General features: G+C 43.2%; 1 protein-coding gene across 1 annotated transcript; it reads right to left on the reverse strand.

Moving 5' to 3' along the window:
* Positions 1-1,843: 1,843 nt before the first annotated feature.
* On the reverse strand, positions 1,844-17,708 carry LOC145347675 (uncharacterized). Its single transcript, XM_080195363.1, has 2 exons — positions 17,448-17,708; positions 1,844-5,710 (listed from the first exon to the last, which is right to left on the reverse strand). Exons 1-2 carry the CDS (start codon positions 17,473-17,475, stop codon positions 4,470-4,472), a joined length of 1,269 nt encoding a protein of 422 aa, XP_080051489.1. The 5' UTR covers positions 17,476-17,708; the 3' UTR covers positions 1,844-4,469.
* Positions 17,709-23,589: the final 5,881 nt, after the last annotated feature.

Genomic DNA, 23,589 nt, shown 5'->3' on the forward strand with positions numbered 1-23,589 from the left:
AATCTTCTGAACATTGGCAGATCTCACAGGGAGTGCATTCTAATGTCTCTATTACTGTCCATGCTGATTTCAAATGAGCTAATGTGACTGCAGCCTCAAACATCTTTGAAGTTTTTCAAAAAGCAGCATACACGATAAGTAAACTCCATATCACTGTGGTGATGCCGGAGTTGAGGGGGTTGAGCTAAGAGGAGAGGCTGAATAGATTGGGCTTGTACTCGTTAGAGTTTAGAAGAATGAGGGGAGATCTCATTGAGACGTATAAGATGATGAATGGGACGGATAGGATAGAGGTGGAGAGACTCTTCCCGCTCAGAAAGGACAGTAGGACTAGGGGGCACAGCCTCAAGATAAAGGGGGGGCGGTTTAGAATGGAGTTGAGGGGGAACTTCTTCACTCAAAGGGTGGTGAATCTCTGGAATTCTCTGCCCGTTGAAGTGGTGGAGGCTACCTTGCTAAATATTTTTAAGACGCGGGTTGATGGGTTTTTGATAAGAGAGGGGATTAAGGGTTATGGGGAGAGGGCGGGAATGTGGAACTGAGCCACGACAGATCAGCCATGATCTTATTGAATGGCGGGGCAGGCTCGAAGGGCTAGATGGCCTACTCCAGCTCCTATTTCTTATGTTCTTATGTTAATTGCTGGGGGAGATGGTGGCACAGTAATGAATTTAAAAAAACTCTTTTCTTTCCTGGCACTAACGAATGACAAACCTGTTCATAAATTAAGAGAGTCTTGACAAAGTTATCATAAGCAGAGATTAAGTTTAAAAATTGGAATATATTGGCAGTGTTAAAAGCAACAGTCTAAATTTTGCAATTTTCCTCACATTATATTAATTTCCAGATCACAATATCAGGCAGCAGTGTTTAGAGAAATTTATAATATGGAAAGTCCATTTTTAATAACATTTACAATACTGAAAGCAGATCTGAAAATCACATAAGTATTTGTTGCTACTGAAACAATGCAGCAAAAGTAACAGTTTTACTCCAAGTATAAATCATAAATCTTATGAATAAAGAACAATATAGCTAATCAAGAACACAGATTACATATATTAATCTCATCTACCATTAAATTAAATGGTTTTATTAGGTGCTAATAATAGACCTTCTTTTCTTCATTTGGGCAGCTATGTCGTCCTGGTGTAACACATCAAAGTAGTCAGTCACATCATTGCCAGCATGGTAGAATTGATACAGTGAGCAGTTCCTGCCAGACAGAACATCAAATAAACAGCATAATCATAGAATCATACAGTGCAGAAGAGGCCCTAATGCCCCACTGAGTTTGCATTGACATGTGAGAACACCTGAACTCCCACCTAATCCCATTTACCAGCACTTAGTCCATAACCTTGAAATTTATGAGGTGCCAAGTGCTCATCGAGGTACTTTTTAAAGGATGTGAGGCAACTTGCCTCCACCACCCTCCCAGGCGTGTATTCCAGACCATCGACACCCTCTGGGTAAAAAGGTTTTTCCTCACATTCCCCCCTACATCTCCTTGTGCCTCACCTTGAATCTGTGTCCCCTCGTAATTGACCCTTCAGCTGAGAGGATCAACTGCTCCTTATCCACTCTGTTAATGCCTTTTACAATCTTGTACACAATAATGCTCACCCACAAAATCGTGCTCCTCTGTTCAAATGCACAATTCATTTTCTTATTTGTGAAAGGTAAGCAAAACATGAAGGGATTCAGACCAAATTGAAAGTACAATGATTAACATCTATTCTTCTGTATAGCTCTGAAATAATCTCAGTGTTGATACTCAGGTTATTGCTTGGATTAGACTGAGTTAACAATAAGGCACCATATTTTCTCTTCATAAAGTCAGGAAGCCATAAGCTCTTAGTTTTCCAACCTTGATTGTGGTCAGTTGCTCTGATATATTAAACAATGCTTTAAAATTCACAAAATAAGCAGGAAAGGCAAAATTTGTGCATTGTGTTTTACTACAGAAATACAGTGAAGTATTATTAATGCTAGTTATAGTATCATTATAATAAGTTTACTTTGAAAAGCACAAAACATACTTGGTTCATGAAAGCATCAAATGACACATTGTTCAAAAATAATAGTTACAGGTGAGTGCAGTGAAACCAATGCTCCCAGATCACAGTTCCACTCTTAATGACCTTTCCAACTGCTGTTTGGAGCAATTGCTTTTGCCCACATTCTCACAATTCTACACCATTCTATGGTGTAAATGTTGGTGTCTGAGAGTTGGCAATGTATATTTAATATACATTCCAAAGGGCCTCAATGGATCGCTGTGTAAATACATCAAGTAGTGTGCTGCTAGATACGCAGTAGAGGCAAGCAGTTCAAATCCTGAACAGTAATCCTGATCCCAGCAGGAAGGAATAGAAGAGCTACAATTTGGCATTGTTGTTACACCCTAGGCTAGAAATAGTAAAAAAAACAATAGAAAGGTTCCACACAACCTGACTATTCTAACAATAGACAATGGGATCAAGGTGGTTTTGGGCTCAATAATATTGACTGCGTAGTTGAATATTTTGTTTACCTTCAAGCCTGAATTTCAATTGGTGCTTTGACCCCACTATGACTCCAGGTGAGTATCCTGGTTTGGGATCATTCATTGTGTAGGGGCAGGATTTCCTGATGGAATTCCTCATTCATTATGTAGGTTAGGCTCTCAGCCAATGTTCCCTCTAAGCTGCATGGGTGGGCACCTATGCACCTATCTTATTGTTAATGCACATGTGTAGCATTGTAGTGAAACTATGCTTCAGTGCCCAAAGAAATGGAGTCCAAATGAAAGGGGATAGAGGGCTCTGAAATTCACAGGTCATCTTGAATGTTAAACCTCAAACTGAGTTAATTGCTTAAACAGGGAAGGTTTTGGGACTGAGAGTGACCACTCACTACCTGGTCATATCCTTCTATAGTGACCTTCTATCTCTGCCTCAGGGACTATTACCAACCTGTTATAGGATGCCCGGGAGTGGCAGTGGCCTGGGTGAAAGGCTGATGGCCTCACTTCCCTGTTACCATTTACACATTGTAGATAGTGGGGGGGATGCTTGGTAATCAGTTTGATAGGGAAAGATGGAAGCCGGCCTCACTGACCCATTTTCTTTCAAGTACCTGCCTGTCCAATATGACTTTAGTATGGCTGCATGGATGAACTTAAAGCTCTGTCAATACAACATATATTCATGATGCATGCAGACAGGAAGTTCACCCAAAAATCTTGCCAAACCTGCCAAGCAAGAGGTCACACTTGTCAGTCCAGTATTACGAGTAATGAGAGAAATGAGAAATAATGACACCAATCCTTTCTTTGTACTGATTGTTTGAATTTAACATTGAACTGCAAAAAGCTTGATTACAGAAGTCTGATAAAATTTGTGGGCTTCAATTTTCTCCAAAGTTGCCTACTGGGTTCCAGTTGGATGTATACCACACACCCAGTCCAATTTCTCCATTCATTTCAATCAGACAGACTATAAAACAGGCATCCAACCCAATCCCACCCAGTCTCTGCCAGGTTGATTGTTAATGCACATGTGTAGCATTGTAGTGAAACTATGCTTCAATGCCCAAAGAAATGGAGTCCAAATGAAAGGGGATAGAGGGCTCTGAAATTCAGAGGGCACCTTGAATGTTAAACCTCAAACTGAATAGAGATTAGATTAAGATGAGTTAAGTTAGATTCAAATTCCTACTGATCTCTGTCACAGGCAAAACAGACTTTTTTCCAATTGATGTATTTTTTAATACTGAATTGTATTTGGGAAATAAAAATTATCAAGAGAATGATAGCAGATGATACAAGTGGCACCATTTTGGGTCCTTTCTCTCCTCTATGACTCCTCTGAATTGTTTCTATACTTACTGTGATAACCCTGGGACTTGCATGGGGAATCACTGATTGACCTCCCTGTGGGACTTGTTGAATACAAGCTCCCTGGGAATTGGTAATTAACTCAGCAGGTGGAGATCGTAAACCAAGCACTGTATAAAGCAGGCCCCTGAGTGGGTCCATTATTGTTCAGTTCCAGTTGGGACTCGTTTGCGTTCACCACAGGCTTGTGGTTTTGTTTCACTTTATTTTGTGCAATAAAGCACTGTTCCTTTACAGCTGACTCCTGGAGTTATGATATTTACCTACTGCAGGTTTGCTTCTCATAAACAGAAACTGCAGATGGGAGAGCATTTGAACTTTGCATTGCACTGAGGTGGGAACACTACTTTGACATTGCATACATTAACATCAATGGTAATGTCAGGAGTAATATCCCAATAGTAAGCCTGCATTTTAAACTCAGTAATGTACCCTTTCTGCACCAATCATTCCATTTTTATTCTTCACATGAATGTGCTAAAAGAGCTAGTCCTCTGTCCATTTTCACCAGTGCAAGGCAGTTTTTTTATACTGTCAAATGTTTTGACATAGCTTTTGTGAAGTCTCCAATACAAATGACCCTGGGTCACTAGGATAGGTCAATGTTTTCATATTCACCATGGTCAGAGTCATCTAATTCAATGCCAGGAACTAGGTTGTAGTAGTTTGAGGACTTATTCATGTAGAGCCTTTGACGATCTTCCTCCTGTAACTCCTCTGTGACACTCACCAATTCTGGCTCAGCACGGACTGCCTCAACAGCATTTTCGTCCCCCACTTTATTATTGGGCATATCGAGATAAATCTTGTCAGTGCGTGCGACTGAGTCGACAGAGCTGCCGAGCTTTATCTCCACCTCTTCATACAAGTCACGGTTGCTCCCGAGCAATGCAGTTGAGGGACGTAACATGAGCTGATTTCTGGCTAGCATGCTGTTTTCATATCCTGTGGGAATGGGGGTTGTCTCCGGAGTCCTGCAAGTTATATAGTGATGGTCCCCTGCATTCGAAAAGCCAGACTTCTCGATGGTGCAAATTTGATTGTCTTGTCTCATCACTTTAAAATTTGACCTCTTACTTCTCCAGCAGTAACAGCACAACACCAGAACAAGAGCTGCAAACAATGGCAGGCAAATGAAGAGAGCTGTGAGACCATGGGACCTGCAGATATCTGAGCGATGAATGGCGATGATATTCAGACCTTGCGGATGCTTTGTTGTGTAGCACATTAGCGCATTTTCTGATCCGCTGATGCTTACATTTACAGTAATATATTTTGCCAAACCATCATACAAGGCACATGTACACTCCAAGGTGTTATTGAAAAGAGACAATATCACAAGGCTTGGTTTAAAGACACTATCAGGTATAGAAATTAAACTATTGGAGTCTAGGTACAACTCCTGAATCTGGTCTGAAGCCTCTAAGATGTTCTCTGGTAACTGTTGAAGCTGGTTTTTCTCCAGGTGAAGGACTTTTAAGCTGGGTGCGTTTGTGAGGAAGTTAGAAGGTAATTGTTCTAACTGATTGTGGTCCAGATACACGACCTCCAGAGAGTTTGGGGTTTCGTCCACTTCATAGATCTCAGATATGTTGCAATTTGAGAGGTCGAGGACCTTGATTTCTGATAAGTTTGTGAGGATGTTCCATTGAAGGGCACCAATGGAAGAACCAGAGAAGTTTAGGCAACATTCTTCTCTCACCTGGCTAAACCTAAAGGTCCTGAAATCAAGGTTGCCATCACATATGCAGACTCCATTCACAACTCCAGGACTCCAAACAAATGCTAGTAGTAGAATCCACTGGTGGAGCAATTTGCAGGACCTTGAACCTAAGAGAAACAGATCAGCACATAGTCAAATGACAGAAGTATGCCAGTGGAAAATAGAGCCATGAGTATAAGTGACATATTGTTATGTTCTCCAATGACTGGGTTAAATCTGGTCGATAAGTTAATACATTCTAACCCTGACCCTATTGCCAATTGGTCAGGTAGTGAAGCCACCACAACTCCTCTGCTTGGACCTCAGGTTCAATTCGCAGAACAAGCCTCACAGACATCACTGCAGTTGTATATTTAAAGAGAACCCCGCCGTCACCTGCAGTTTGAAATCTCAGCAATAATCTGCTCACGGATGTTCAGTTTGGGTTCTGCCAGGGTCACTCAACTCCTGACTTCATTACAACCTTAATTCAGACACGGACAAAAGAGCCTAAACCCAAAGGTGAGGTGAAAATGACTGTCCTTGACATCAAGGCAACATTTGACTAATATGTCATGAAGAAGCCTTAGCAAAACTGCTGTGACTGGGAATCAGGGGGAAAACTCTCCACTGGTTGGAGTCATATTCAGCACAAGGGTAAATGATGGTGGTTGATGGCATCTCAGTTTCAGGACATCACAGCAGGAGTTTCTCATCAGTGCCTGAGGGCCAACTATCTTCAGTTGCTTGCTTTATCAATGACCGTCCTTCCACCATTAGGTCAGAAGTGGGGATGTTCACTGATGACTCATTTGCGACTCATCAGATTCTGAAGCAGTCTATGTCCAAATGCTGCATGACTGGAACAATATCCAGACTTGGGCTGACAAGTGGCAAGTAACATTTACATCACACAAGTGCCAGGCAATGAACCATCTCCAACAAGAGAGGATCTAACCATCACCCCTTGACATTCAATGGCATTACCATTGCAGAATCCCCACTACCAATATCCTGGGGGTTACCATTGACCAGAAATTGAACTGGACCAGCCATTAGGTGTTGATGTGATCGGCGCAACTCGTGGGCCGAAGGGCCTGTTTGTGCTGTAGTGTTCTATGTTCTATGTTCTATATAATACTATGGCTACCTTAGCAGATCAAAGTCTAGGAATCCTGTGTTGAGCAACTCACCTCCTGGCTCCCTAAAAAGCTGTCTGCTATTTATGAGGCAGGAGTTTAATGGAATCCTCTCCAAATGCCTGGATGAATGTAGCTCCAACAACACTCAAAAAACTCAACACCATCCATGACAGAGCAGTCCACTTGATTGCTACCCCTTTCACAAATATTTAATCCCTCCACCACTGGCAAATAATGCTAGCCATGTGTACCATCTATGAGATGCACTGCAGGAACGCACCAAGGTTCTTCTGGCATGACCACCACCATACAGAAGGTTAAGAGCAGCAGACACATGGGAACACTGCCACTTTCAAGTTCCCCCTTAAGCCACTCACCATCCTGACTTGGAAATATAGCACCATTCCTTATTCATATACCACCATTCCATATTTTCCAGACGTCGCTGGATTCCGGGTAAGTGCCGGAGGATTGGAAAATGGCTAATGTTACGCCATTGTTTAAGAAGGGTGCCAGGCAAAAGGCGGGGAATTATAGGCCGGTTAGTTTAACGTCTGTGGTAGGTAAAATGTTAGAATCCGTCATTAAGGAGGAAATAGCGAGGCATCTTGAAGGGAATTGCTTGACAGAGCAGACGCAGCACGGTTTCATTAAAGGGAAGTCGTGTCTGACAAATTTACTGGAGTTCTATGAGGATGTGTCTAGGGCGGTGGATAGAGGAGAGCCGGTGGATGTCGTCTTTCTGGATTTTCAGAAGGCATTTGACAAAGTACCTCACAAGAGGTTATTGCAGAAGGTCGAGGGACATGGAGTTGGGGGTAGGGTGTTAGCGTGGATAGAGGATTGGTTGTCAAATAGGAGGCAGAGAGTGGGGGTCAACGGGTGCTATTCGGATTGGCGGATGGTGACTAGTGGAGTGCCCCAGGGGTCGGTGCTGGGGCCTCAGCTTTTTACCATTTATATAGATGATCTGGAGGAGGGAACCGAGTGTAGGGTGTCGAAATTTGCTGATGACACCAAGATTGGGGGAACGGCAAATTGTGCGGAGGGTGTGGAGAGTCTGCAGAAGGATCTAGATAGGCTGGGTGAATGGGCCAGGAAATGGCAAATGGAATTTAATGTTGGCAAGTGTGAGGTGGTCCACTTTGGTAGGAATAATGGTAGGAAGGACTATTACTTATGTGGCGAAAAACTGCAGCAGGCGACGGTGCAGAGGGACCTCGGGGTCCTTGTGCATGAGTCGCAAAAACCCAGCTTGCAGGTGCAGCATGTGGTCAGGAAGGCGAATGGGATGCTGGCCTTCATAGCGAGGGGGATTGAATATAAAAGTAGGGAGGTCTTGCTGCAGCTGTATAGGGCATTGGTGAGGCCGCAGCTGGAGTACTGTGTGCAGTTTTGGGCGCCGCACCTGTGCAAAGATATTTTGGCCTTGGAGAGAGTGCAGAGGAGGTTTACTAGGCTGATACCGGAGTTGAGGGGGTTGAGCTATGAGGAGAGGCTGAATAAACTAGGCTTGCACTCGTTAGAGTTTAGAAGAATGAGGGGAGATCTCATTGAGACGTATAAGATGATGAATGGGATGGATAGGATAGAGGTGGAGAGACTCTTCCCGCTCAAAAAAGACAGTAGGACTAGGGGGCACAGCCTCAAGATAAAGGGGGGGGCAGTTTAGAACGGAGTTGAGGAGGAACTTCTTCACTCAAAGGGTGGTGAATCTCTGGAATTCTCTGCCCGTTGAAGTGGTGGAGGCTGCCTCGCTAAATATTTTTAAGACGCGGGTTGATGGGTTTTTGATAAGAGAGGGGATTAAGGGTTATGGGGAGAGGGTGGGAAAGTGGAACTGAGCAGCGACAGATCAGCCATGATCTTATTGAATGGCGGGGCAGGCTCGAAGGGCTAGATGGCCTACTCCAGCTCCTATTTCTTATGTTCTTATGTTCCTTCACTGTCGCTGGGTCCAAATCCATAATCTCCCTTCCTCACAGTACTGTGGATGTACCTACATCACAGGGACTGTAGTGGTTCAAGAAGACAGCTCACCACCACCTTCTCAAGTGCAATTAGGGATGGGCAATAAACGTTGGCCTAGACAGCAATGCCCACATCCTGTAAATGAATAAATTTACAGGATGTAAATTGAATGACTTTTAAAAGTCAGCCAGTTTGCAGTAAGATAAGCATGGATATGAGTTCCCCATCCTATTTTAACTGTTTCTCTGTCCCCACCTCACCCTCCCCCACCTCCTCTACCCCACCAACCATCTCTGGACCAGATTTACACCTTCTCAGCTGGGATATGTTATGTGGCACAAGAATAATAATGAGGGAAGGGGAAATTACAAAAGTATAATTTTAATATAAAGACGTATAAAATTAAAGCTTCAAAGCTACTACAATCAACCTCGTCATTAGAAGGCATGGCAAACATTTCTGGCACCATCTCTTCTCTTACTATGTTAACATCATTGGCTAAGATCAAATGTAGTTTCTGATCCTGCGTTTGGTCAAAGCCAATGAGTTACACTGAGGCTTCACCTGAGGCAATTTTTTAAAAGTCATCTCAGCCTTTCGGTTAAGATGAAGCTCAGGTCAAGCCCAGGAGGGGGTGAAATGCCTCATGAGTCCAAGACAGGAGGTATTGTCAGTTTGGATCTCTCTCTTGCTGGGGACTGTGATTGGGCCAAATTGGATTTTTGATCAGGAATAATGATTTTTTTAAGAAACCATCACAGCTTAGGTTATTCTAAACTGTGAACATTATTCCACTGTCTTCCTTGCATTTCATGGTGTTTGCAACACTCTTAAAAATTCATTCATGGGTTATGGGCATGACTGCCCATCTCTAGATGCCTTTGAGATGCTGAACCACTTGCAATTCTTGAACCATCGCAGTCCGTGCCGTGTGGTCACATCCACAGTGTTGTTAGGGAAGAAGTTCCAGGACTTTGACCTAATAGAATGAAGGAACAGTAGCGACATGGTTCCATGTCAGTATAATGTGAGATGTCCTTCTAGTTGGTAGAGGTCATGGGCGGGACTTTAAGGCCTCGCTTGTCCCAAAACCGTAAAATCCCACCTGACATTAATGAACCTTTCCATTGTCAACCTCTCTGCCCGTTCTGATTCCTATGGCAGGCGGGATGGTAAAATTCCAGCGCATATGTTTGGGAGGTACAGTTGAAGAAACTGGCTTAAATGATAAGGTGCCATATAAATGAAAGTCTTTCTTTTCTTTACCCACCATTGCTTGCAGAACAGCACATTAATATAGAAATACCTTTGCTGTAGTCTATTATTTTGACTTCAAATTTTATTAATTCAAATGATTGGGGAAATGCATTTTTTCATGCATAGTTTGGCTAAGTTATTAGACAATAGATGGTGGAAATGTATCATTTCAGTCATGGTATTGTTCCAAAGGACATATATCTACAATGTCCAATGTTGGCAACCTTTTAAACTGCCCTCAGTCATACCAACACTTCTTATCATTATAATAATATTTTTATTATTGCAGTTTGCTTTAAAAATAATTGAAACATTGTACTTTTCTTCCTGCTGCTTTATCAATGCCTGGATGATCATTCAACATAGTGCAGCTCTATTACAGAGCACCAATAAATGATGGTAAGTCCCTAGAAAAATCATTATGATACCACTATGTCATAACAAGGATTATGTGTCTGATGTTTGTCTATATAACCCAAGCTTTGATCTGCAGTTGCCATGTGACTGGTTACGAGGGCCCAGTCAAATGCCAGTGCAACACTCACTCTACTGTGCCTTAATCCCTGAACACCTATGATTTACTTCTCTGCCTTGTTGTCTCCTTGTTGCAGGTCCTAACCTGCTTGGTTCTTTCCAAGTCTCAGTTTTTAGGGAACCCATTATCTCCTAGGCTGGTCTAATTCAGCTTCTAGTCAACGGAGACCCCAGGAAGTTGATCATGAGGGATGCTGCAATGATAGTACCATTCACAGTCAAAGGGAGATGACTGCAGTTTTGAGATCGTCTTTACCTGATACTTAAGCAACAACAGTGTTATCTGCCTGCTGAGATTTTCCAGCATTTTTTCTTTTGGTTACCTGCCATTTGCCTCCCTAATCCTGGATGTTTTCCACATCCTGTTGTAATCTGGTCTGGGCTGCTACATATTCAGAAAATTTGTAAATGGAGCTGAACACTGTCAATGCATAGTCCTAGTCATGACCTGAGTGGAGGTGTGTCATTGATGAAGCGACTGAAAATGGCTGGGTTGAGGCTGCTTCCCTTAGTTGAAGGGTCAGTCACATATGGGGACATAGGTTCAAGTTGAGGAGCAAGAGATTTAGGGGGAATGTGAGGAAAAACCACATGTGAGGGTAGTGACAGTCTGGAATGCGCTGCCTGGGAGGGTGGTGGAGGCAGGTTGCCTCACATCCTTCATAAAGTATGTAGATGAGCTCTTGACACATCATAACATTCAGGGTTATGGGCCAAGTGCTGGGACATGGGATTAGGTGGGAGTTCAAGTGTTTCTAATATGTTGGTGGAGACTCGATGGGCCTCATGCCCTCTTCTGCGCTCTATGACTCTATGATAACTCTTGCAGCCCTGTCCTCGGCATGTGATAATTGCCTTTTGATGTCACAAATAGGAATGACTCTCTTTAAACCCCCAATGACTTCAGATTCATTGGAAATCCTTGGTGCTGATGGCCTCCAGTGAAAAAAAAATCTAGTGGCAGCAGAAAGTATCAACCAGTATTCTTAAATTTAAACTTATGATTTAGCCAACATGATAAACCACACTGGCATTTCTCCACCAGATTATTCATTGTACATATTTGTTAGTGTGCATTTGGAGGGTAAATCAGCAATTTGTAGCCTCTATAGAAAGATAACTGTATTGTGTTGGTAAGGGGCTTGTGGTATGGGCAGGATAATGTTTCCACTAGGTCTGGTCCAGTCTCCATACATTGATTCAGTCTGTATAAAATGTATTGTTTTGCAATTTTATTGAAACCAGAAAAATGCGTTCTTTTAAAAAAAAACACAAATAATATTGTTTGAGTTTGTCAAATCCTTTGTGTGAGTCCAACTTAATAACAGTGTGATAAGGGCCCGATAATAATAGCACATTGAGTAAAACCTCCCTTATCTTAGCCCAACTCCCACTAAGAATTCCATCTGTACCCACACCCTTTCCTGAGGCCCACAGAGGCACTGACGTGCATATTTCCCATAATAAACTATTAGAAACAGTTTGAACAACTCAATAAAGAAAGAGACACTAAAAAAAAATCCTGTGAAACAGGAACTGGTAATATTTAATTATTTTGGTGATCTTCAAGTCAAAATATTCTGCTACCCTTAAAAGTATTTCAGAGGAGAGGGCAACTAGGCTAGTGAGTGGGTCACGTGAGTGGCCTTCCTTCACCTTCAGTGATAAAAACAAAAAAAGTATTTCCACTTTGGATGCAGAGGGACCTCATGGCTCCCGCAGCCAATGTTGTGTGCAATCAGCATGCACCTCACTTCACTTGCCCTTGCCTCACATGCATATCATGTCAGTCATACTGGTAGGAAAAAAAAGCACCTGGACAGAAGTCAGCGAAATGTGGCAACCCTGCACATGCGCAAAGGTCTGGACTGGACTCAGAATGCAGGTGGGTGGCATGTGGCCCCCAGGCCTCAGGTTGCCCACCACTTTACTAGGTGTACATAGAGAGCAGAATACAATGATATAGCACTGCTTCATTGATTGTCTGTGGGTCCCAAGGAAAACTTGTACCTCTCTAACCTTTTATTCTTTTAGCCACTTCTTGGTGTCTCAATCTCATTTCCTATACAATGGCTGAGAAGTCAGTTAGGTCACCTGTTTCTGCTAATCTGTGCCTGTAACATGCCTATGACCAGATCAATCTGATATTTTGTTCTCGCTAGCGAACCTTGGACTGTGCCCCACAACTGTCCACACACAAAACCTCTGGGTTCTTCTCATTAAAGTAATATATGCTCTTGGTCCATAACTCTCCAACTACTTAAGTGTTTGCATAAGACGGGGGGGGGGGGGGGGGGGGGGGGGGGGCGCTGAATTTGTAATTGATGCAACAAAGTAAGATGCTGATGCAATTTAATGGTAAGTGACCAAATATCAGGTGCAAAAGTAAATGAATGCAAAAAAATGCATCTTGATACAAAGTGAGTTGCATGGCAAAAATAATTCGATGGAAGCAAGTATCTGGTCAGACCAAAAATTACAGGAAACAAAGTGCTATAAACTGATTCTGAGTAAATGATAGACAACAAAATGGAGATACTGTTACACAGGGTGAATACATGGGGAGTTGCCATAATTATCACAACAGAATATCCAATCCAAACAAGCAGAGTGTGCCATGCCTGGCAGGAGGTGGGAGAAATATTGAGTATACCGCAAATTCTAAAAACAAATGCTACAGTTACAGTAGGTCTGAAAAAAGTTGTCAAAACTGAGACTGCAGAACAGTTCTATTTATTAAATTGATGACCTAAACACATACCACCAAATACCTGACAACCTACTGGACATTTACTGATGGCCCATGCAAAGTCCTCAGCTCTTTCATTGCTTATCAGGCAGATCCATATTCTAGTAGGTCTATCAATCAAACTGCCACTTCCAACTAAAACCTTAGCATTTTAAATGAGATTCACAGAGACAATGGATGTAACAATATCCATCTATATACTTTAAGGGCAGAACTTGCACAAACTCAAGATAATTCAGGATAAACCCAGGATAGGGTGGCACGGTGGCATGGTGGTTAGCACTGCTGCCTCACAGCCCCAGAGATCCAGGTTCGATTTCCAGCTTGGGTCACTGTGGGGAGTTTGCACATTCTCCCTGTGTATGCGTGGGTTTCATCCGGGTGCTCTGGTTTCCCCCCACAGTCTGAAAGACATGCTGTCTAGGTGCATTGGCTAAATTCTCCCACAGTGTCCCTGAACAGGCGATGGAGTGTGACGACCAGGGGATGTTCACAGTTCATTGCAGTGTTAGTGTTAGCCTACTTGTGACATTAATAAATAAACTTGTAAAAAAAACTAATTCAAACCACTTTACATCAGTTAAGAATGTCTGAAGTGTAATTAGTAATTAAATATAGTCTACAAAGGATTGTAGGCTATTATAATTTATCAGCCATTCAGGGATATGGGTATTTATTAAATTATTTCATGGGATGAGAGTGTTACTGGTTAAATTGTCCTTCAGAAGGTAATGGTGAGTCACTTTTCTGAACCATGCACTCCATGTTTTGTAGGAACAGCCACACTATTGTTACAAAGGGAGTTCCAGGATTTTGACCCAGTGATAGTGAAACAACAACAATTTAGTTCCAAGTCAAATCTGCACTGAAATATCAGGATGCACTATGCTCAAGTGTTTAGGGTGGGGCTTGAATCCACAACCTACTGACTCAGCGATGAAAGTGTACATGTTAAACAAGGCTGTGACTTGTACTCAAATGCAATGTGGTGAAATTAGGGCTGTTGTGGCATGTCTTTATGTTGTCAATACTATGATACATCAGTGAATAACAAATTGACATGCTTAATGATATGTCTGTGTATATATCAATTCCTTTATCTTTGACACCATGCAAATATTATCATTTAAGAAGCCAGGGGATTGTAGTTTCTCTTTCAACTACACAATGGCACAGTGGTTAGCACTGCTGCCTCACAGTGTCAAGGACCCGGGTTCAATTGTTACCTCAGGTCACTGTCTATGTGAAGTTTTCACATTCTCCCTGTGTCGGCATGGATTTCCTCTGGGTGCTCCGGTTTCCTCCCACAGTAAAAAGATTTGTGAGTTAGGTTGATTGGCCCTGCTAAATTGACCCTGGTGTCAAGGGATTTGCAGGGTAAATATGAGGGATTATGGGGATAGTGGTCAGTGCAGACTTGATAGACCGAATGGCCTCCTTCTGCACTGTAGGGATTCTGTGATTCTATGGTCAGTTGCAATTCATTTCCTGATCTATAGTTTATATGTAAATCGAGCACCTCCCAGACAGCCAGTTCCAGAGAGCAATGATTGTATTTTGGAGCACTGATGAATTTGTTGAAGTGGTGCTTGGGTTACAATGGGGGAACCTCATCAATGTGTTCATTTATCAGGAACTGCAGCTTTCAGCATGATTTAAGCGGAGTTAAATGTGAGATCCCAAACAGCTTCAAGCAGACAAAGTTGGTACAGTACTGAGGAGACAAGTTATTAGTGAAAGGTCTGAATATGCAACTGTCATTGTTGCTGTAAAGGTCATATTTGTTGGCCAGTGCTGACTTGTTCCTTGTGAGCTGATCTTCACTTTTCTGCCACAACTCTTGTTTTGTCGCCACGATTTGCATTGTAACCACACAAAGAGCACAAAAAAAACACCTACCAATGCATAAAGTGCACACATACTGGTCAGTAGTCAAAATACCTTCCACAGAGACTTGAAAAATGAAAGTGTTTTTTTTAATCGTCCCAGGGAGATGGTAGGATCAGTTAATTCTCATCTAATCTTGGCGACAAATTTAAAGAGGAAATTGCCTGTCTGTTCTGCGAGGGTCTGGGAACAAAGTCCCTTGGGCCATGGGACAATGCGTTTTCAAGTGAGGCTGTCTGAACCTCTTCCAACGCAGTTTGTACATAGTTACCGTAAAGGTGGTGAAAATAATGAACTTGTGGCAGTATCAATAGCAAGACCTGGATTAAAACAGTGACCACACTTCAAAAAGCTTCAGTTGTTGACATCCAGGGGTCATGAAAAGCACCATAGGGCAATGCAAGTCTTTCTTTCAAAATAATTTACAGTGATAGATTTGATTTGATTTATTATTGACCTGGAGATGCTGGTGTTGGACTGGGGTGGGCATAGTAAGAAGTCTCATAACTTGGTGTTGTGAGACTTCTTACTGATTTATTATTGTCACGTGTATTGGGATACACTGAAAAGTATTGTTTCTTGCAAGCTTGACACTCAAAACATGCATAAGGGAGAAGGAAAGGAGAGGGTGCAGAATATAATGTTGCAGTTACCGATAAGGTGAGGGAAAGATCAGCTTAATAAAGTTTAACATTTAATTACTAGTGTCACAAGTAGGCTTACATTGTAATGAAGTTACTGTGAAAATCCCCTAGTTGCCACACTCCAGCACCTGTTTGGGTACACTGAGGGAGAATTTAGCATGGCTAATGCACTTTTTTCAGACTGTGGGATGAAACCGGAGCACCTGGAGGAAAGCCACGCAGACATGGGGAGAACATGCAAACGCCGCACGGACTGTGATCCAAGCTGAGAATCGAACCTGGGTCCCTGGTGCTGTGAGGCAGCAATGCTAACCATAGAGTCACTCTAGTGAAGCCAAGTCAACTGGTGTTTCTCACTCAGTCCAATTTGCACGTTGTTTTCTGCTGTGAAAGGACTGCATCCTGGGAATAGTTAATACTGTCAATACACACACACACACACACACCACCCTCTTACTGAAACACTGACAATGGGGAAAGTGAAGAAAAACAAGCAGACTCTGCCCAGCCTGTTTCCCAGCATCACTCCCTCCCCCACCCCCACCCCCGTCTATCTCCCACCCAAGTTTCAAACCACACAATGGTTAGTACAAACCGGGGAGCACTATGTGTAGAGATGCCTTTCAGTACAGATTGTGGCACCATCCAGCCGAACTCAGTGTTCCTGACTGTCATTCTCTACAGTTCCATTCTCAGTCAATCCAGTTTTGACATGGATTGCAGCCCTTTGAATATATTACCATCCCAAAGGGGCCTATGTGGGCGGAGGGTTCACGCTGTCGTCCGTTTCCTGGACTACAGGGTAAACACTTCCATTACTGGCGTTAACTTCGAATTTTCCAACTAATGCTAATCTCAACTAAATAACGTTGTTTCAAAAAAATATATATACACATATATATCCAAAAATGAAATAAGCACCAAGCAGTGACCTAAAGTGAAACCACCTATCTGCCCTTTGATAATAAAACTGGTCTCCGCTTTTGTAACCTGTAGGTTTCCCAACATGACCACTGGTACATTCATTACTATTCATTGCAAGTTATTTAATTTGATAAGGCAAGTGAATAGGGAAGTCGACACTTGCGAGAAAAAGAGCAATCCTTCAGTCGAGTGAATTTCGAAGGCTTGTTAGATCTTCACTTTAATTCGAATTTTAATGTAGGTTTGATTCGGATCGAGAAACTAAGTGGAAATTGACACCCCGGTCCCTCCCAGAAGTCGTTACAGTGTTTGTCCCGATAGTAAACGTATTCAGAAAGGCCAAATGCTCCCCCCCGCCCCCGCCACCCCCAAACCCTGGGCTTGCCTGCAATTTTCTCAGTCTGGTCACTTCTCTGTTACAGTCTCAAACACCCCTCCCCAACCCTCAGATCTAAAACCTCCAGGTCGGAGTTTAAACTGACACCTGACCAAAGCAATGCAAGAAACATCTAATCTCGCAATGGGATGATTTACAATCCATCATTTCTGTTTATATAATAGCAGAGTTGGAGTGGCAGAAGTTCCTCCCACGAGAACCCGTAATCCATAAATATATTTATTTTACTGTCCTTAACATCGTTACTTTGTTTAAATAGTTGTAAATTTCGATATTTATTCTTGATGAGTTAAGATTAAAGTACAATACAATCGACTTGACGGGAAGATTTCGGTTTCTAAACTCACGGTCACTACTTACCTTTAGTGTCTGTGCCGGACTCTCCCATCCCCACTGTCAACAAGTTCAGGCAGGAGCGATCTCGTTAATATATGTATGTGTGTGTGATTAGTTCTTGGTCAATGTGGTTGTTACGGTTTCACAGCCTGATTTGAATATATTTTACGATGCATTTCCTGATTCAACTGATGTGGGTGTGCTGTTCCTGGTGGCTGAAGGATATTGAATGATCCAATTCAGTTGCTCTCCTCTGTGCAAGTCCCTTGGAAGTGAGCAGGTAAAGCAAATGGAACAAACATAGCCTTGCGCTCCCCTCCTCCTCCTCGCCAGCCCAGTACCTGCTGCTCCAGTGAGACACCTACAGCCAAACCTCGGTACATTCAAAGGACGCAGCACGCCAGAGGATATTGAATCCGGTCACCTCCGAGTGGTTTTATACCCGAAAGACCGCCGCCCCCCCCCCCCCCCCCCTAGTGGTTTTATCGGCAGACTGTTAATTCAGAAACTCAGCTCATGTACTGGTGATCCGGGTTCAAATCCCACCACGGCTGATGGTGGAATTTGAATCCAATAAAAAAAATTTGGAAGTAAGAAGCTACTGATGACCATGAAACCAATGTTGGAAAAGCCCATTTGGTTCACTAATGTCCTTTAGGAATTGAAATCTGCCGTCCTTACCCAATCTGGCTTACATGTGATTTCAGAGCCAGAATCACAGCAATGTGGTTAACTCTCAACTGCCTTCTAAGGGCAACTAGGGATGGGCAATAAGTGTTGGCCAGCCAGTGACACCCATGAATTTGATTTGAATTATTATTGTCACATGTATTAACACACCGTGAAAAGTATTAGTTCTTGTGTGCTAAACAGACAAAACATACTGTTCATAGAGAAGGAAATGAGAGAGTGCAGAAAGTAGTGTTACAGTCATAGCCAGGGCGCAGAGAAAGATTAATTTAATGCAAGATAAGTCCATTCAAAAGTCTGACAGCAGCAGGGAAGAAGCTGTTCTTGAGTCGGATTGGTACATGACCTCAAACTTTTGTATCTTTTCCCGAAGGAAGAAAATGGAAGAGAGAATGTCCTGGGTGCATGGGATCCTTAATTATGCTGGCTGCTTTGCTGAGGCAGCAAGAAGTGTAGACAGAGTCAATGGATGGGAGGCTGGTTTGCGTGATGGATTGGGCTACATTCATGACCTTTTGTAGTTGCTTGTTGCCTTAGGCAGAGCAGGAGCCATACCAAGCTGTGATACAACCAGAAAGAATGCTTTCTATGGTGCATCTGTAAAAGTTGGTGGGAGTCATAGCTGACATGCCAAATTTCCTTAGTCTTCTGAGAAAGTAGAGGTATTGATGGGCTTTCTTAACTATAGCACCAGAATGGGGAGATCACGACAGGTTGTTGGTGATCTGGACACCTAAAAAACGTCCAATGAATAAATAAAAAAAGTATTCATGCTGGGTTTGAAATAAGTGACATTTTTTAAAAACGCATTTCACCTCCCTAAAAGGAGTTACAACTTCTACATGGGATCCTCCCTTATTTACCCAGAGAGTGGTCAGCCTGTGTAATTCACTACCTCAAAAAGTAGTTGAAGCCAAAAAAATGAATGAATGTTTTCAAGCAGCAATTAGACACAGCAACAGAAACAGAAAATGCTGGAAAATCTCAGCAGGTCTGGCTCTATTCTCTCTCTACAGATGTGTCAGATCTGCTGAAATTTTCCAGCATTTTCTGCTTTTGTTTCAGGCTCCAGTATCCACAGTATTTTGCCTTTATCTGAGTGTCAGATATAGCACTTGAGGCAAAGCAGGTCAAAAGATATAGGGGAAGGTGGGATTGAGTTGGATGATCAGGTTCAAAAGGCTGAATGGCCTACTCCCATTCCTACTTTCTACGTTTCTAAATTAAGAACTACTGCTGTGAAATGCAGAGTCGCAGACAGTGTAGGGACAGGAGTAGGCCATTCTGCCCCTCAATTAGTTCCATCATTCAATCAGATTATTCTCGATCTGTATCTCAACTCCATTTTACTGTCATTAATTCTTATCCTCAGAAACTCTTACCAACCAAATATTTATCCTTCTCAGTTTGAAAAAAGACAATTAACCCAGTATTTCCAGCCTCTGAGGGGTGAGGATGTTCAAAATTGTGTAAGTGGCTCAGCGAGCTGTCATTTTTTGAATGGCGGGGCAGGCTCGAAGGGCTAGATGGCCTACTCCTGCTCCTATCTCTTATGTTCTTATGTACCTATGTTTTGGATTTCTCCACCAGTGGAAATAGTTTCTCTGTATCTATCCTATCCCATGAATGAAACCTAATCCATCACACAACCTCCAATCCATTGACCCCGTCTAACCTCCCACTGCTTTGGAAAAGCAGCCAACATAATCAAGGACCCCACGGACCCCTGACATTCTGTCTTGCACCTTCTTCCATCGAGAAAAAGATACAAAAGTCTTAAGTCACCAACTCAAGAACAGCTTCTTCCCTACTGCCACCAGACTTTTGAATGGACCTATTTTATATTAAGTTGATCTTTCTCTACACCCAAATTATGACTGTAACATTACACTTGCATCCTCTTCTTTCCTTCTCTATGTACAATATGCTTTGTCTGTATAGTGCAAGAAACAATACTTTTCACTGTACACTGATGCATGTGACAATAATAAATCAAATCAAAATAAAATCAAATCTCCATATAACTTTTACACCTGTGAGGAAACATCAATGCCTTCAGTGCCTAGCTGAAGGTTCACAATATCAAGGCATCCGAACCTGCTTCTGTGAAGGTTTCTCTCATCTGCCTCCACATCTTCACCTTGTGTCTTCATCAGACCCATTACTGGAGTCATTCTCACTGGCCTGCAGAATTGTTCACTTTCCCCAGCCTTCACTGGATTCCCCCTTGCCAGGGGTAGATTGTGCAGGATACAGTATGCCATGACTATGAGGGATGCACATTCTGATAGATGCGGATGATCCAGGCATCTGAAGCACATCTTGAGCAGCTCGATGGTCCTCTCCATCATCACCCTTGTGGAGGGATGACTCCTATTGTATCTCTCCTCCGCCTCTGTTCTTGAGTATTGGAGTGGGGTCATGAACCATCTTTTCAAGGGATAACCCTTGTCACCATTCAATTATGCAGAAGCCACGAATAGACTTTGTACTTGTGAGTTCAGCAAGATGTAAACGTCATGTGATGTCCCAGGATAACGGACGCAATCTTGGAGAATCTGTGTCCTATGGTCGTGGATGATCTGAACATTCATTGAGTGGCAGTCCTTTTTGATCACAAAGGCTCTTTGTTGACCTACTGGCACTCTGATAGCCTCATGAGTGCAATCGAAAACATCCTGGATGCGGGGGAACCCAACCATCACCGCGCAGCCCCTGGCTCTTTCCGCCTGGCTGCCCTTATCCTCACAGTAGTGGATAATGTGTGGACATGTCTGAAGATAGCATCAGTCATGAGCTTGATTGTGTGCAGTTGATTGGGTCACACCACACTGATCCCCCACTAACTCCTGGAAAAGACTGATGGAGTACAGGCTGAAGGCCTTCAAAGCCACTAGCATGGGGTATCCACCCGCACAGACAGAGGGGATTTCTGGCCCAATCATCTGGCATATTGCTGTCACTGTGTCCTCATAAATTGGGGCCTCCTGTGGCACTGGACCTCAGGGATTTGGAGGTAGTTGGAGCATTGCCTGAGAACTCTAGCCACTGGGTAATGGTGGTTGCAGCTTCCCTCCCCACCTTGACCTCTCTGTTGGACCTGCACCAACAGAGTCTTTGCCTCTTCTCTCACAGTCTCTCCCTGGGATGCTGCCCACGATCAACTGGCCTCCTCTCCCGCCTGCCCCTTTCCTCCTCTTCAGAAGATGTCTTGGCAGCTGCATATACTATCCCCATTGGATCAGATGCACAAGGAGTGCACTGTGCTGCAATCCTCAAGTAAATCTTCCAGGGAAGATGAGGCCCTCATATACAGCTAGGCAGGTTTAAATAGCTACAGCAATTAAAAGGAAATCTGGCAGAACTTTGAACTAAGACAGCAACAAATTTGCTAGGAAACTAGTTGATGACAAGTTGATAAAAATATGCTGGCCACCCACACCTTTTGCCCATGTGATGAGAGAAAACTCATTCAGGCAATGCAAAATCATGTTCAAGAGACTTGTTAATGACCTTAATTAACCCTTTAATTGTTGGCTAGCTTGAATCTGAGTTGTTTGTGTGCCTGCTGACCTCAATATTGTATGTATGTATGCACAATGACATTAGTCAAGACACATGTCCAAAGTCATTTTGCAGAATTTTACATTCATTCCTGTCGAGTGTATACTCACCCACAGATCAATAACTTCAGGCCCTGGTCTGACAAACATTGAGTTACTATCAGAAAAAGGGGCCTCTTTATTCTCTCTGGAGTCTGGTGGTCTTCAGCCGCCATCTTGAATTTTAAGATGGAGCTTTTAAAAATTGAGTTTTTTAAAGACTCACCATCATGCCAGTATGGCCATGACAACAGTATGTTCCTGCCGAATCCATCTTCTCAAATGCTACTTTTCATTCATCCTGCAATCTCTTCTCACAAGCTGCTGAAAGTCTAAGCACACACCCCTTGCTTGCCTCACTTCTCTTCACTCTAATCCTAACTTTGTATCTTTATTCTTCTGGTTCCAAGGGGTCAACAATTGGTGCAAGAGCCTGAAGGAACAAGTCACCGACTAAGAGGGAATACTCTCACCCTGTTTTATACTCAGCCAGTATACTCAAATACTAGCACTGTGTATACTTTAGAGGTGACACGGAGGCAAGGTCTGCCCACGGTTAGTTACTGGACACAAGTGGGTTTCAACCAGAGCAGCAGGAAAGGATGGCACAGACGCCAGCTCCTTGGAGGTCCAGGCTGCCGATGAATCCTGCTGCAGAGGAGACGACTGTATTGGGGCTGCTTATAGGCAGAGGCAAATAGGCATGCACACAGAAACGCCTGGTGCATTGGTAGGCATGCCTGAAAGTTGCTGTCATGGCAAAGACATATGGAGGAGTCCAATTCTAACTTTGCACAAGGTTTTGCAGAGAGCTTGGGGCCCACCTTCTCCAGCATGCCAGTGGTGGCCAACTCCAGGAGTAGAACATAGAACATAGAACACTACAACACAAACAGGCCCTTCGACCCACAAGTTGCACCGATCATATCCCTACCTACCAGGCCTATCTATAACCCTCAATCCCATTAAATCCCACGTACATCTGTGAAGCTGAACATGATGCAGCATCTGATGTCTGATCTCAGCTTCCGTTACAGCTCCAGCAGGAGTCACCCAGTCTGAGTGCTGCGGTGGCAATTCAGATTGAGGTTACGCAAGTTCAGACTGCTGCCACCTCAGCTGCAAATATCAGTGCTCAAAAAAGGCTTTTAGGGTGTTGCAATAGTCTAGCAATCTGTGTTTCAGCAGATACTCAGATTGCTGAGGCAGTGTTGAGGAAGAATGACAGTAAGTCTATGGAACCTAACCTCACGACAGCAACTACAAATCCACAACCACTACCACCTAGAAGAACAAGGGCAGCAGACACATGGGGACACCGCCATCTGCAAGTTCACCTCCAAGTCAGAACACTTGGGACTATACCACCACATTCCTTCACTGGGTCAAAGTCCTGGAACTCCCTTCCTAACAGCACTATGGGAGTATCTACACCTCATGATCTGCAGTAGTTCAAGAATGTGGCTCACTACCACCACCTTGAGGGCAACTAGGAATTTGCAAGTGCTGGTTTAGCCAGCCACCCTCACATCGCAAGTATAAATTAAACAACTATTGTACGAAAGGGATCTGGGGTTGGATTCGTTGGAGTCGAGAGCGTCACTCATGGATAGCCCAAATGGAATGCATTAGTGCCAGCTCAATCCTGCCTTCCTCCTCCTCCGCTTTTCGGGCTAAGCCATGTGTGTGCTCTGCCTGCTTCACTCTGTCATGATGTGGGTATGCCGGCGTTGGACTGGCGTAAACACAGTAAAAAGTCTGACAACACCAGGTTTTAGTCCAACCTATTTATTTGATAATATACTCACAAGCTTGTGAGTATATTATCAAATAAATAGGTTGGACTAAAACCTGGTGTTGTCAGACTTTTTACT

Source organism: Carcharhinus amblyrhynchos, chromosome 9, assembly GCF_965287045.1.
Source record: "Carcharhinus amblyrhynchos chromosome 9, sCarAmb.v2.hapA, whole genome shotgun sequence".
Lineage (NCBI taxonomy): Eukaryota > Metazoa > Chordata > Chondrichthyes > Carcharhiniformes > Carcharhinidae > Carcharhinus > Carcharhinus amblyrhynchos.

Coding starts and splice junctions, on each gene's coding strand:
- LOC145347675 (XM_080195363.1), bottom strand. CDS start 17,475: ATGGGAGAGTCCGGCACAGACACTAAAG. Junction 5,711..17,447: donor GTCCGGCACAGACACTAAAG/GTAAGTAGTGAC, acceptor TGTTTCTCTTAG/GTTCAAGGTCCTGCAAATTG.